Source organism: Acanthaster planci, linkage group LG02, assembly GCF_054643075.1.
Source record: "Acanthaster planci isolate LZ-2023a linkage group LG02, COTS_SCS, whole genome shotgun sequence".
NCBI lineage: Eukaryota > Metazoa > Echinodermata > Asteroidea > Valvatida > Acanthasteridae > Acanthaster > Acanthaster planci.
Genome location: NC_141778.1, coordinates 14,439,913 through 14,455,169, shown reverse-complemented (window position 1 = coordinate 14,455,169; position 15,257 = coordinate 14,439,913). Strand labels below are relative to the sequence as shown.

Below are 15,257 nucleotides of genomic sequence, written 5' to 3'. Positions count from 1 at the left end.
CACGAAAATTTGAATCTGACTGTAGTTTAGGATTTGGGAAAAGAGACCCTGCAAATCTGATTAAATTAGGTGTCCATACTCTTCCTAATCGCTTATTGCACTTTAAGTAAAGAAATCTCATCCAGAGGTTCCACAGTGTGATATGAGATAAAGGATATCAAGTATTAGACGGCAGCAAGGAAAGCAAAATGATACTGGGTAGACGATAAGATAGAAGCTGCAAACTACCAACAGAGTCAAATAGGTCAATGAATTCAATAGCACAAAGATTACAATACTGATCTGATTGGATGGGCACTAAACATTGGAATGGGAAGCATGCTATATAAGAGAATGAATGTAAGGGTTATGCTTTGTGTGGGTCAATCTACAGTCATTTGCAAAAGTTTAAGACCACCCCGAATTTGATTGGTATTTCTGTCACTGGGCCTGCATTACATTGTCTCATTGAATGATTACTTAACATGTTTTTACAGTGGTGCATAACATCAGTGTAGTGCTATATACCCATTTGAATGAAATTGTTTGCAAAGGCAGGTCTTGTATGACATTTTGTCTGTAAGGCAGCATGGGTTAAAAAAAGCCAGTGTAAGTAATCAGAAATAAAGGAGGGCACAATAAATATTAGATTGTTAACATTTCAAACCATGGAAATGTAGTCAAATAGCTGTTAAACTGAGATGCTAAGGTTGCACATTGAAAATAAACACAAGCCATAATTGATTGGTTTAAGTTTGGTTTTCTTCAGGTTAATGCATTTTTGTATGGGAGGTCCTAAACTTTTGCAAATGACTATATATATGCAACTTGTGTTCATATCTTCTGTAATCCAAAGATAAATTGCTTGTGCACCCAATGGAACCTAGCAATCATCATTTGCCTGCCACTATCTAAATAAGCAATTCTTTTGTCTTTGGGTACTATGACTCTTTCTTTCTAAGTATTAACTATGAGACCCATGAACAGCATTTATACTACCGGTACTTAGTACTTACTGTAAAGCCATGGGGCCACTTGCTGATTAAATGGAAATGAGTGGTTGAGTGCCAATGTTAGCAAGATGGACTCCAAACCTGATTGAAGAGTGGGCGCTTTGCAATGATGCCTTGTTAGCACAATGCGTGTGAACTGGTTTGCAGAATGTTAATGGCCAATCTCGATGTGGGGACAATGTCATGTACATTTCCGTGGGTGCCAGGCGTCAGGTGGCATGGAATTGGTGGTCACGAGTTGGCCCAGTCTGCCGGGGGTGTGGGGGGAGTACTTCTACACAGAGAACACTTATCTCTCTATGGGACACTTTGAAAGTCAAACATCTGGCTGAACCATGGTTTCAGGATGTGACTTTGCAACAAACGCCGGCAAATGTGACCAAGATCCCATAACATGAGCCTTACAGCCACTATTATTTCTACTTTACAATTATAGACAGATCCAAACAAACTCTTTGATTGGAAGTATCACTCGGTTTGGCTTCCCTGAGGAAAAAGAACTTTCCATGGATATAAATATGTTGAAAGTTCCTACTGATTTACAAAACTGACTCTTACAACTTACATCTCATCTCATTAGATCGGGTCAGAGATTTGCTCTTAAGGGAAACTACTTTACTGCACAAAAGGGCTGACTGCATCCATTTTTACCCTAAATCACTTCTTCTGAAAAATGCAAAACTTCAAAACCATCCCTTGGCTGTACACTGCACGTTTCCTTTTGAAAAGTACCTCCTATGACTTCTTCTGTTTGTCTAAAATTTGCTACAAAAGTATTCCAGGAGGTCCAACACTGGTCAATGAAAAAATAAACGAGCGTAAGAAGAGAGAAGGTTACAACGCAGAAGAAGCCAAACGCTTCAAGAAGCATGGAATGGGGATGGGCTATGAAACATTGAGAGGAGAGACAGATCTTGGTACTTACGTTGTTAATATGAGTCATTTCCTGCCCCAGTGAATAGTGAGTGTCAGTGGATCAGGATAAAATGTTACTCGGTTAGTACAACTCATGCTACGTATCGAGTTACATAAAACTCAATTCAATGTTTTAGTAGGGCATGTTAATCCACCAAATCCCACATCCATAGTAACATTTAAGACGTTGTGTCTTTACTGGGCTTCTACATTATGGCTATATCTACTGTCAGCATTTTCCCATGATTTTTGTACATGTACACGCAGTCAAGACAATCTCAAGATCAGATGCAAGAGGGTCATTCGGTAAAAAGTTTGGGGTCAAATTTGTTTAATGTCCGTGTCACATCTGACCACTGATCCCTCAAGTTTAGAATAGAGTTTTCAATTTCTAAGAGTGATTGAGAAATGCAAAATACCTGCCCAATAATTTAATGCAGTTTAAAGTCAACTTCAATGATATTTCCACATCAACTTCCACAGGTTGATGTATAAAAGGGACACCAAAAATTGCCACTTTTGGACCCTGAATTTACAGAATGGCCCATGACCATTCGCAAGACCAATTGCAAGTAACAGTTTGAACAGTGACTAGGGATGCTTTTCTTCCTGGTCGTTTCAAAAGCCTGTGACTTGAAATCAGATCAGAGGTCTTGTGTTGGTCTTGTAAGGTCTCATGATGGTCTTGACTACAACACACTGATACATTTGAAGCTGGGTGCCAGACCTGGACCAAGCTCTAGATGCACACAGATGGCCTCCCCTTATTTTCTTTTTTAATCCTATTTTATTTCTGACACGCGAGCTTTGTGGGCAAGTGATAAGACTGCTGTTCAGTTAGCGGGAGGACATGGGAAACAAGTCACATTGGGCAAAGCTCGTGCTTGGCGTTTCCAAAGAAACTGTCAAAAGATCTGAGCTTTGATCATATCTCAAAACACTAATATCAAAATCGACATTGTTCAAATGCACACTACTGTTACTAACTTCTTAGGAAATGCATTAATTCAATTCATTGAGGACTACTGCAACCTGTCAGGAATCTGTTTTTAGATGAAAATGTTTTCACATGTTAGCTCTGACATAAATCATGCACCTCAAAACAAGAAAAACAGGAAATCTGATTTAATATTGCCCTCAAAAAGAAGTGGGCTGAGAATAAAATCAGCAAAGGTAAGCATTGAAAGTTTAGTGTGACACAATTGAACAAATCATTAAGCATGTTTCCAAACGAAGGGTGGTCCCTACCTGTTCATCTCCAGTTGGTCCAGACATGTCCTAAAAACAGAAAGGCAAAACAGTTCCTACTTGAGCTTTCTGAGGAGTCCAGGAAATCTAACCAAAGATAGGGCTTATAGTAATTATTTAAGCCTGAGCCTCGAAGTCCTTCCACAGTTCACTAGGAAGATTGGAGAATTTGGCAGGATTGAGGAAGCTAGAACCCAGTCATTGTGCTTGGTTTCGTACATCAGGGCTTAACTTGTACGGGGCTTGATGCTAGTTTATGGCACAGTGGGGAATTGGGGGACTCAGGAAGGTTAATGCTTTAGAAATAGGGTTCTACAGCTGTCTAAAAGCTTCATGTGTGAAGTGATACATGCTTTCAGTAGCCTGAGAACCAGGGTGGAACATCTCGATGTCAGAGCTGCCAACCTCACTTGACCAAAATTCCTGATTTTACCTTAAAAATTCTATTTTGTGGAAACAATCCTATTCTTCACTGCTGCATAATTTGAAACTTGATTCGTATGCAAACGATTGAACGAGCGTGATGCATAGTTTAGGCCCCAGACTGATATTGATTATACATCGATAGTTAAGGTATAGTGCACAGACGAACGGCACAAATGAAGCAGCATGGCATTTCCGACATCGCCGATGACTGATATTACCGCGCGAATTTAACTCGTGAGAAATGTCAATTTTCAAGCCAAACAATAGATAAAAATCTAAAATAACTTACAAAGCTTATTTATTTTTGTAAATCGTATTTTATTGAGCAAAATCATACTGTGGTATTGTCACTGAAAAATTGTACAAAATACAATAAAATCCTACTGGTTGGCAGCTCTGCAATGTGGACCTGAAAGTGAACATTCCTTTCCAGCCTTTTAAACTCACTCCTTCTAATGATGTCGACACTTTTACGGAGGACCTTTCTGGGGGGCAAAGAGAGCAATAACAATAACAGATCTGTGAGCTCATCACCAGGAATACGTTCTTACCTGTGCTCCTAAACTTTGCATTTTCAGTGAGGCCTTGATAGAGTCCAAACACTGGAAGAGGAAAAGAAAGGTGTTACAGTACACTGGTGGATAAGCTTCAGTGGCTTCTGAAGTCTCTCACTTAAAACTACGGCTTGACATGTGCCCAAGGACAGCAAGACAGTAACCATGAGACAACTTTACTCAAAAGATTGGATTTACAAATCAGCGATTCAAACCCTAATGGTAAACGTTCCTTCTACTTCAACTGGAAAATTCCAAAGAGTCTTTACAAACTTGTAGAAGATGTGGAAGAAGAGAACTAAGCCATTCAGACCATCCGCACTAGTAACCAGAAGGTCAAGGGTTAAAATCCCACCCAAGAAAACCCACAAAATTCTTTAAAAAACCCTCACGAAAACAGAACACATTTACACAAAGAAACAAGAGAAATAAATGTATTAACTGCAGGTATCTAAGCCCTTCACGGCTGGATTATTTTGACCACGACTGCTGGGCTGTGGCATGCCATGAATGGAGGGCTTTGTCCAGCAGCAGGCCCCATTGAACCAGCAGCTGCATGGTGAATAGACTGTATGTGTGGTATGCACTAATCCTCACACAAAGGTGCTGTAGTAGCAGTCATCGTAGCGAAGGGGTTAATAAATGTTGCCTCTGGGAAAGATTCAGCCAGGATTCAAGCATCAATCCCTCGAACAGCAGACACTGACCTTTACAAAATAAGACTGAGTGGTTCAGGTGTCTGCACTTGTGAGCTGATGGTCACGGATTTGCCTCCCCCAGGTTAAGTTTCTTACAGGCGCCACAGGCACCAACTACTGGTCAACGGCCTAATGCTGATGCACATATGCATTATCATCTCACTTGAATGACTCTGGTCGAACCATTGTTGCAAAATGTCATTGTCACTCGCGCTTTGCCATTGGTTGTCATTCCAAATTAAAGTCCTTGCCAAGTGCCAGCCGGTTGAACTAATCATCTAATTCTCTGATCAGATCTAAGTTCCTCTGTACTTAGTTACGAAAAAGGCCATTGATAACCAGCGATGCGACCATGCCCTAGGGCCTGGTTCCAAAATAGTCAACTGGGTGGTCCCAGCATCCAGGCTTTGAACCTGCTCTATTAAGCAAGCAATAGATCCCTTGCACTTGGTACTTGGTGACCATTCTTTTTACAAGACGTGGAACCATTGAAAAACAATGAAGAGCAATCCCTGTATAGAAATACACAGTCAACAAGACTAAGCCATCATAAATTGACTCACCTCAACTGTCAGATCTCTCTTGGATATGTAAGTGTCATAGTGTTCGTGGAGCTCAATCACGCAATACTTGTGTCTCTCCAGCAGTCTGCAGGCCACCAGGGTTTCGGTGTCAATGTAGACGTAGGGGCACTCGGCATGAGTAGTCAGCAGATCTAGGGTACTGAGTAAGAAGCGTTAAGGAAGAGACAAGGTCCCAGGACTGATCCCCTACAGAGCACCACATCAAGGCCGATCCTTAGAAACTGATTGGTGCATCCAAGTGGTCTGATGAACAGAACAAACAGTCCAGTTGAAAGAACTGGTTCTACTTTGAACCACACAAGAACCACGCTGCACTCATGTGGTCCAGTTTAGAGCACTGTGTGTACTGAAAATTGACATTTGAACATCTTCACACTGCATCAAACCCAACCAGAACTTGGTTGAAGTGTGCCACCATATAAAAATAATTTCTTCCAATTTTGAGATTTTGGGGCCAATGCATGGTGACAATAATTGATGAAAATTGTGTGAAAATCCCTCTCAAACTTGAGAGAACATTCCAATAATAAAGGAAATGAAATTCTGTATATTTTGTGATGACGTCATCAAACTACTCTAGAATATCAACGACATGTCGCCAAAGCATACTTAGAAAAAAGGGCAGCGAAAGGTGCCTTCATTGCCAAGATGTCCCCGAGGTTGTGACGAGGTAGCACAAAGAGTTTGTACACCTAAGTAGCCTGCAGATTACCAAACTGCGACTGCCAAAGGATATGGAATTGGAGGGCTATATCTCGTAGCTTGTCCCCCAGATAGTTGCAGGCCTCCCTGGTCAGGTTGCAGAATCGCTGCTGCATGACCTTGTAGAGCTGTGTGAAGACGTGGAACGTGTTGACGGCGCAGCGACCGCTCGGGTCTCGCATGACATTGTCCACGTGCACCCGCCAGGCCTCCTCCACTTCGTCCACGGGGATGTAGAGGAAGGAGGAGGAGTGGGTGGTCGTCATGGCGACCGGCGAGGTGGCAATGCTGTCCAGATCACTGGTACTGCTGCACGTCACAAAATGAGAAGCATAAGCATTCAGTTGCCAACGTATGTGATGGAGAACGGTGCTTTACAATCACAAAAGCTGCATGACTCACTCAAAAACGTGACAGCAAACATCATGTATACACTTATGTCTTACATGTAATGAGAAGATGTGACCCAATTTGTGACAAAAGGATGACGGTACCTTGTGATCGATGGCGTTGGGCTGCTTCGATTGTCCATGGGATCCATCGCTGGTCCCATGTCACCTGAGTACAGATTTCGTACGCTGGAGGCTGCATCAAGACTGGCAGAATTCTCTTCAGTGCCAGGCAGATCTGAAGTCTAGGGTAAGAAAACGGGTAAGACAAGTTGAAAAGCAAACTGCAGCTTGAAACTCAGGATGTAATAATCTGACCCATTTCTTGGCGAGTGTCTAGGGTAAGAAAACGGGCAAGACAAGTTGAAAAGCAAACTGCAGCTTGAAACTCAGAATGTAATAATCTGACCCATTTCTTGGCGAGTGTCTAGGGTAAGAAAACGGGCAAGACAAGTTGAAAAGCAAACTGCAGCTTGAAACTCAGAATGCAATAATCTGACCCATTTCTTGGCGAGTGTCTAGGGTAAGAAAACGGGTAAGACAAGTTGAAAAGCAAACTGCAGCTTGAAACTCAGAATGTAATAATCTGACCCATTTCTTGGCGAGTGTCTAGGGTAAGAAACGGGCAAGACAAGTTGAAAAGCAAACTGCAGCTTGAAACTCAGAATGTAATAATCTGACCCATTTCTTGGCGAGTGTCTATGGTAAGAAAACGGGTAAGACAAGTTGAAAAGCAAACTGCAGCTTGAAACTCAGAATGTAATAATCTGACCCATTTCTTGGCGAGTGTCTAGGGTAAGAAAACGGGCAAGACAAGTTGAAAAGCAAACTGCAGCTTGAAACTCAGAATGTAATAATCTGACCCATTTCTTGGCGAGTGTCTAGGGTAAGAAACGGGTAAGACAAGTTGAAAAGCAAACTGCAGCTTGAAACTCAGAATGCAATAATCTGACCCATTTCTTGGCGAGTGTCTAGGGTAAGAAAACGGGCAAGACAAGTTGAAAAGCAAACTGCAGCTTGAAACTCAGAATGTAATAATCTGACCCATTTCTTGGCGAGTGTCTAGGGTAAGAAAACGGGCAAGACAAGTTGAAAAGCAAACTGCAGCTTGAAACTCAGAATGTAATAATCTGACCCATTTCTTGGCGAGTGTCTAGGGTAAGAAAACGGGTAAGACAAGTTGAAAAGCAAACTGCAGGTTGAAACTCAGAATGTAATAATCTGAGCCATTTCTTGGCGAGTGTCTAGGGTAAGAAAACGGCCAAGACAAGTTGAAAAGCAAACTGCAGCTTGAAACTCAGAATGTAATAATCTGACCCATTTCTTGGCGAGTGTCTAGGGTAAGAAAACGGGCAAGACAAGTTGAAAAGCAAACTGCAGCTTGAAACTCAGAATGCAATAATCTGACCCATTTCTTGGCGAGTGTCTAGGGTAAGAAAACGGGTAAGACAAGTTGAAAAGCAAACTGCAGCTTGAAACTCAGATTGCAATAATCTGACCCATTTCTTGGCGAGTGTCTAGGGTAAGAAACCGGGCAAGACAAGTTGAAAAGCAAACTGCAGCTTGAAACTCAGAATGCAATAATCTGACCCATTTCTTGGCGAGTGTCTAGGGTAAGAAAACGGGCAAGACAAGTTGAAAAGCAAACTGCAGCTTGAAACTCAGAATGTAATAATCTGACCCATTTCTTGGCGAGTGTAGGTGCGAAAATGCAGAAAACAGTAAAGAACCAAGTTCAAAGCCAGACTGATAGTTTGCCCACTTGTAGGTTACTGACGAGATACTGGCCCTTGTATGACCACAAGAGGGTCACTGGAAGACCCCATATCAGTGTGATAGGAAAGTGGCAGATTATAGCTATCACGTAATACTTTATGGATGATTGCCTGACAGTAATGATTAAAGTTGTACCAGCTTTGATAGACCCTTGTCTGTAAACCAACTTAACCTTTGGATGGGTACGCGAAGCTTGGGGTTCTGTACGCTGGGATCAGTTTATGTGAAAGCACTCCAGAGCAGCTGTCATGACAGAGAGTTTAAATGGGTGTTCTTGGCCTAGTGTTTGTGGCAATGCTTGCCGTCTTATTACCCAGACATAATCCCAGACGTAGCCATTTCCTTACCTCATCATCTGAGGATTCGTCCTTGATGTCCTCAATGTCTGGATTAGGATTATTGGTGGCGTCCATCTCCTCCAGGGACAGGCGGCTGTCGTACCAGTTGAACTTGAAACCCTTCTCATCCTGGAGATCAGAAAGAAAAAGAAAATCATTAATCCTAAAAAAAGGTATAGTGTTCAGAGAGGTGATTTCTCACAGAAGTGAGACGTGGCTGTTTCAGCACCTCCATCTGTGTTTGTTTTCCTGCTTTCTTGTTTCTGTCGTCCCCTTTCCTTGAGTGGCTTTCAGCCTTGAAGGGATAACTTCACAAAACAGAGAGGACAAGTCAAACAGAAAAATGGTGTTTTCAGAAAAGTAAACCCGTACAACAAACTATAACCCTGGATGAACCAGGACAGCTCAGGCAAACCAAATGGTCTGTTTTAATAATACAGAGGACCTCTAGTGTCCGTTTCTGCTCTTCCTATTCTTCGAACTTCAACTTTTTCTTAACATGTCCTGTGAAGCTGGTGTAAGAAAGCCTTCCAGGATATAGACCTGGGTCCTGACAGGACTGTTCCCTAGTGTAGTACAAGTCCTCGGAGGTACCAGACAACCTGAGGACATCAAACCTTACACTCACCCCTTGCTCCCCTTCCTCCCCTTCCAGGAAGTCAAAGACCTTCAGCAGCGGGATGTCTCCCCCTTCCTCCTGCTTGCTGTCGGGGTTCATGGCGTCCACCAGGGATGTGGACTCTGAGGACGAGCACAGGCTGTTCTGGCGCTCCTGGGTGATGTCGCTGGTGGAGCTGAATATCACCTGGAGACAAAGGAAATCAATTCACTAAGAAGAGATGTCCTCGGTTGAATTTCCAGCATGAGCCTCACTGTCCATATCCCAGGTACTTTAAGGATGTTCTGCAAGTAATGTTGTGTTTACAATTTTTACTGTCAGAACGGAGACACACAAAAGTCAATCAAATGCGAAAGTTGTCCTCAGTAGTTGAGACATGGTGCGCATACGACCTGTACTCTGCATGTTGCTTTTTTGGAATTATCCATGTTTAAAATGTAGCCAAAAAACAGATGACACTGAGGGCGCTGTGAAGACTTTCTTAAATGAATACGTTGGACATGCACCTTGAAGATGAACCCTTAAGAAATGTTACAGATATGTCTTGGTATGATCACAGTTTAAAAGTAGAAAAATAAAGGTTCGTCATTTTGAAAACTATCACCAGATGCTCGTGGAAAACGGTTCATCCTTTCAGCTATTCGCGATGGAGCAGCATTCGTACACACGAAATGTTGAAAAAGAACTGTTTAAACAAAGGAGGACAACTGATGAGCTTACCGATGGGCTTCTGGGTAGCCCGACCTTCTGGCCAAGACCGTTGAGCACGTTGACCAGCCTCTCCCTGGTCCGACGCATGGACAGCTGGGGCTTACGCCACGCCGACGGCACCACACTCTGATTGGCTGACGCAGAGCCGTTGTTTGACGCACCACCTGTCAGCTGGGACACCTGCAGATGTGGTGAGGGTAAAAAACAAGAGATCCTATGCTAGATGACCGGTAGAAGTTTTGTATTGTACAAGTTTCAGCAATATCATCATTAAAGGAGTGTAAACTTTTTAAAACAAAATTGTAAAGTTTTAAAACAAAATTGTAACATTCAAAAAGCTAGAAAAATCTACAAACAACTTTTAAACAGCTCTGAGACGTAATACGACACAAGATTTATAGCATTTTCAGCGAGTATGTGAGTGATTAGGTTTAAATGAAACACATGACACTGTGCACAGGTACCATACCAAAACGTGTTTCCTTTGGTAGATAAAATGAGATGAACACAATCCTCATACTGCTGTATTCTATAAACCGACTGTGGAGATACCATTCCTTCTGTGATACAACACTCAACATGTGTATTCTAAAACTTGAGGCACAAGTGCCAGAGATCCCACTGGTTGCGAGCGTACTGCCCGTGCTTGAAGCACAAGTGCCAGAGATCCCACTGGTTGCGAGCGTACCGCCCGTGCTTGAAGCACAAGTGCCAGAGATCCCACTGGTTGCGAGCGTACTGCCTGTGCTTGAAGCACACGTGCCAGAGATCCCACTGGTTGCAAGCGTACCGCCTGTGCTTGAAGCACAAGTGCCAGAGATCCCACTGGTTGTGAGCGTACTGCCTGTGCTTGAAGCACAAGTGCCAGAGATCCCACTGGTTGCGAGCGTACCGCCTGTGCTTGAAGCACAAGTGCCAGACATCCCACTGGTTGCGAGTGTACAGCCTGTGCTTGAAGCACAAGTGCCAGACATCCCACTGGTTGCGAGCGTACCGCCTGTGCTTGAAGCACAAGTGCCAGAGATCCCACTGGTTGCAAGCGTACCGCCTGTGCTTGAAGCACAAGTGCCAGACATCCCACTGGGTGCGAGTGTACCGCCTGTGCTTGAAGCACAAGTGCCAGACATCCCACTGGGTGCGAGTGTACCGCCTGTGCTTGAAGCACAAGTGCCAGACATCCCACTGGTTGCGAGTGTACCGCCTGTGCTTGAAGCACAAGTGCCAGACATCCCACTGGGTGCGAGTGTACCGCCTGTGCTTGAAGCACAAGTGCCAGACATCCCACTGGGTGCGAGTGTACCGCCTGTGCTTGAAGCACAAGTGCCAGACATCCCACTGGTTGCGAGTGTACCGCCTGTGCTTGAAGCACAAGTGCCAGACATCCCACTGGGTGCGAGTGTACCGCCTGTGCTTGAAGCACAAGTGCCAGACATCCCACTGGGTGCGAGTGTACTGCCTGTGCTTGAAGCACAAGTGCCAGACATCCCACTGGTTGCGAGTGTACAGCCTGTGCTTGAAGCACAAGTGCCAGACATCCCACTGGGTGCGAGTGTACCGCCTGTGCTTGAAGCACAAGTGCCAGACATCCCACTGGGTGCGAGTGTACCGCCTGTGCTTGAAGCACAAGTGCCAGAGATCCCACTGGTTGCGAGTGTACCGCCTGTGCTTGAAGCACAAGTGCCAGACATCCCACTGGGTGCGAGTGTACCGCCTGTGCTTGAAGCACAAGTGCCAGACATCCTAGAATAGTACAATAAAGGCTCAAGAGTACACTGGGTATTAATGCAAATGTGATTTGATTTACTTTGCAAGTCCATCATTCTGTGGGGAAAAAAAGACAATGCTAGAAATAGGAGAAGGAAAAAATTCCGGTTCTAGTGATACCTCTGTTGGCTCGGTGCTCATACTACTGTCATCGCTGCTCTGAGTGCTGGTCGCCGACTCGTCGCTGAAGGATGTTGTAATGGTCAGCATCGACGGGAACTTTCGACGAATCACCGGCGTCTACAAACACACACACAAGTAAGATCACAAAGGGAAAAACCGGCCATGAGTTCAGAATAAAACTGTGGTTGAAAACTAATCAATGAAGACAGACCTACATGTACTACAAATCGTTTTAATTACATTGGTTGATGTGCAAACAGATAACATAAAATCTTCAAACGTTAATTTTCAAATTTTCAAACTGATATATGTCAAAACTATAGCATATTGAGTGGCTAATGAATTATAACGTCTACATGGAAGTTTTAAAAAATTAGAAGGTAGAAATTATTTCATGGCGAAGACTTAACCAAATTTAAATAATGAAAAAGGAGTGATGTAAGGCCCATTCCACTGGATGGACATCTACATTACTAATTTCTCAAATTTATTCTGTGGCATCAAATGTGCTATGGCTGAGTTTTTCAAAACCTCGTAAACCTTTAGACTTTAAATGACAACCCTCAAACATGCATCATTGTGCAAGGTGCAAATGTTCTTAGAATAACAAATAGTGCATGCTTGTGGTAGATCTGAGCAGATACACTTGTGTGGAAGAGGATTAGCAAAACAACTTCAAGTTACAAACACACAGGGAAACCAATTCTGAATGATCAGAAGGAACAAGGAAACTATAACTAACGGTTCTGAAAACACAAAAACATCAGGCACTGTTGGAACAGCTATGACACGTATTCCTTTTTGAGGCCAGATTTGCAGAAAACTTGCAGCACTTTTCAAACACTTGCTGACGGCATGCTACTCGCAGACTGCAATGACGCTACTTGTTTAAACATACAAAATTAATTTGGCATCTTTTCTACTGCATTAACGGGGGGGGGGCATAGGACATCTCCAAAACAGGAACTACGGAGGGATGGGAGGGGCAAGATTGACAGAGGGGCGGATGATTCAAGAAACCACAGCACCCACACTACTTTGCAGTGCTAATGTTAGTTAAATAAGGACCTTCTTAAAGGACAGTGGACATGTAGTACTGTGCAACACGGAGTAACATCATCAAGGGGAGACTTTGAGATGCTGGACGCTGGAGTCAAGTTTGAGCGTATGAGCACACGCTCAAAATAATGATGCAAACAATAATGACCTCGTCCTATAGGACTGACAGACTGGCATGTTTGCTACAGCCAAGCGTCTCACAAGTCTCCCATGGGCATGCAAATACAGCGTTATCCAATTGAGGACTTCACACTAACTGCGTCTATGACCGATTCTGCATCAAAAGTCATGGATGAGAATGTTACCCATTCAGGCATGTGAAAACAGCGCATTCCAAATTAAACAAATTGCTACTTGACATGAGAAATGAAGCAAATTTTACATAACAAAAGTTATTTTTTTAATAACTTCCTTCCTTTTCAGGAAGCTAGGTTGCAACTTGAGTTTCAAAAATGTAACGACGGACGAGGTCACTGACAAACAAGCAAGGCGCGAAGTGCTTTCTCTTCTATACTGGTGTCCTTTTCCCTCTATGTCCTTTCATAGATTACATCAACGGACTGGAAACCAGCCTATCGGGCATAACTTTTCAAAATCAGGCAATGTCCATAAGTAATGGCTGTGGCTTCAAATACTACATGACCCCATGGTAGCCCCTGGTTTGTGGCTGCAGCCACTTCCCATAGACATGAACATTAATCCTAGTCACAGCCAGTTGAGTCAGACGCTGCTCTGTGCTATGCACTGCCCTTTCTATTATGCATTGATTACTATGCTTCCGCAGCACATGTGGCATGGACATACCCTTCATTACCTGCCCTTGCATCGTTAGGCAACCCAGCGACCTCTTTGGATCATGGACAGAAGCTATGAACCCATTTGGAACCAAACCAGACACATTTACCAGCAACAACAGGTTGATTGGATGAAATTCTGCTTGAAGCAACAGAAAAACCATGCATGAATGCTGAATGACAGCCATTGTGTAAAAATCTCAATTTTTTTCCTCAATTGCCAGTGGTAGACCCTTTCACTTAGCAATCATTGGCACATCTTCTGAAGTACCATGTACTATCACAGTGATCTTTAGACAAATAAAGAGTCAAGTATAAGATGCAGTCAATTTGTGTTTGAACACAAAACTGGAACAGCTTTTAGTGATGCAACAGCAAACAATGACATACTATGTGAATGCTTGTCCAAATGAAATCCCCCAACAAAAATCATCACAAAAACAATATCACACAACTAAAATGACAAACAATTTTCTTTCCTTCTGATAGGTTTAAGGCCATGAAAAAAAACTACACTGTACTGTGATTTCTCATTACCAAATGAAATTCTTAATACGAATGATGTTGAATATGTACATCATGTATCTTAACATTGGATGTAAGGTGAATCTCAGATGTTCATGAGTGTCCTGGTAGTGATCATGAATATGCAGGCTGTTGAATATGCATTATATGACCAGTTTGACTTTGAATAAACCTCATTTTATATGAAGGTGAATTATACCTGTTTATGACCATGTATGCTGGGAATGATCATGAATATGCACGACTGTTGAATATGTACACTTGCATAAATGAGCAGGGCTGCAGTTGCACCACATTTCCTTCAATTATTTGTGGTTGTTTGTTACCTTGGCCGGGGGATCATAAAAGTACTGTCCAGCAAGACCCATCATTCAAAATAAAACAATGAAATTAAAGTGACTTTTGATGTCATGGGGCACAAGATGATTGTTACTTTCAAATAAAAGAATGAAGAAACCTGTTTCTTTAGATTGAAATTTTGAAACAGTGACCTAAAAAAGTGCTTTGACCTAAACTCATTTTCCCTTTGAAGGGAGGACTACTGGAAGGGGAAAGCTGAAAAATACTTGTCAAAATTTGTTAGGTTCAAATTGATAACTTTGTCTATATGACTACCGTACACAAAGACAACTGACTGAGAACGGCTTGATAATTCCATTGGTAGAACACCAGAGCATTACTCTGAAAGTTCCAGGTTCCAATCCATCCCCAGTCCATTTTTTCTTTTTGCTCAGCCAAAAAATTAACACGATTAAAACTTCACAAAACAGACAGGAGACTCCTGAGGAGACTTTACACTAATAACGCATACACACATTGGGGCGTGTTACCAGACCATAACTACAGTAAGTGCAAAATGGTAACTTGTCATTATTGGAACGTCAAAGACTTCCCAAGACAAAAGACTGGTGATTGTTAGTACAAGGTGAAACAGAAATGATCTCTGTGATTTCCTCTCTTGCATTGATCACATTTATTTGCAAAATGACTTCCCCATCTTTACAAAACAGAAGGAAAATTGAAATGGCCAACAAAGTGCA

General features: G+C 42.7%; 1 protein-coding gene across 9 annotated transcripts in view; it reads right to left on the bottom strand.

Annotated features, from left to right (window-relative positions):
* LOC110973286 (protein furry homolog-like) overlaps positions 1–15,257 on the bottom strand; it is a 66,156-nt gene that overhangs the window by 8,770 nt on the left and 42,129 nt on the right. For 5 of the 9 annotated variants that reach the window (XM_087132712.1, XM_087132716.1, XM_087132715.1 and 2 more), the window contains exons 45-55: positions 14,544–14,567; positions 11,837–11,956; positions 9,962–10,132; positions 9,251–9,427; positions 8,632–8,751; positions 6,614–6,753; positions 6,155–6,428; positions 5,397–5,561; positions 4,133–4,183; positions 3,156–3,185; positions 1,918–1,938 (exon numbers count right to left, since the gene is read on the bottom strand). In XM_087132712.1, the coding sequence (XP_086988838.1) occupies positions 1,918–1,938; positions 3,156–3,185; positions 4,133–4,183; positions 5,397–5,561; positions 6,155–6,428; positions 6,614–6,753; positions 8,632–8,751; positions 9,251–9,427; positions 9,962–10,132; positions 11,837–11,956; positions 14,544–14,567 (1,293 nt within the window). The remainder of the gene's footprint in view (positions 1–1,917; positions 1,939–3,155; positions 3,186–4,132; positions 4,184–5,396; positions 5,562–6,154; positions 6,429–6,613; positions 6,754–8,631; positions 8,752–9,250; positions 9,428–9,961; positions 10,133–11,836; positions 11,957–14,543; positions 14,568–15,257) is intronic. The other 4 variants (XM_087132718.1, XM_087132720.1, XM_087132719.1 and 1 more) reach the window with 2 other exon arrangements.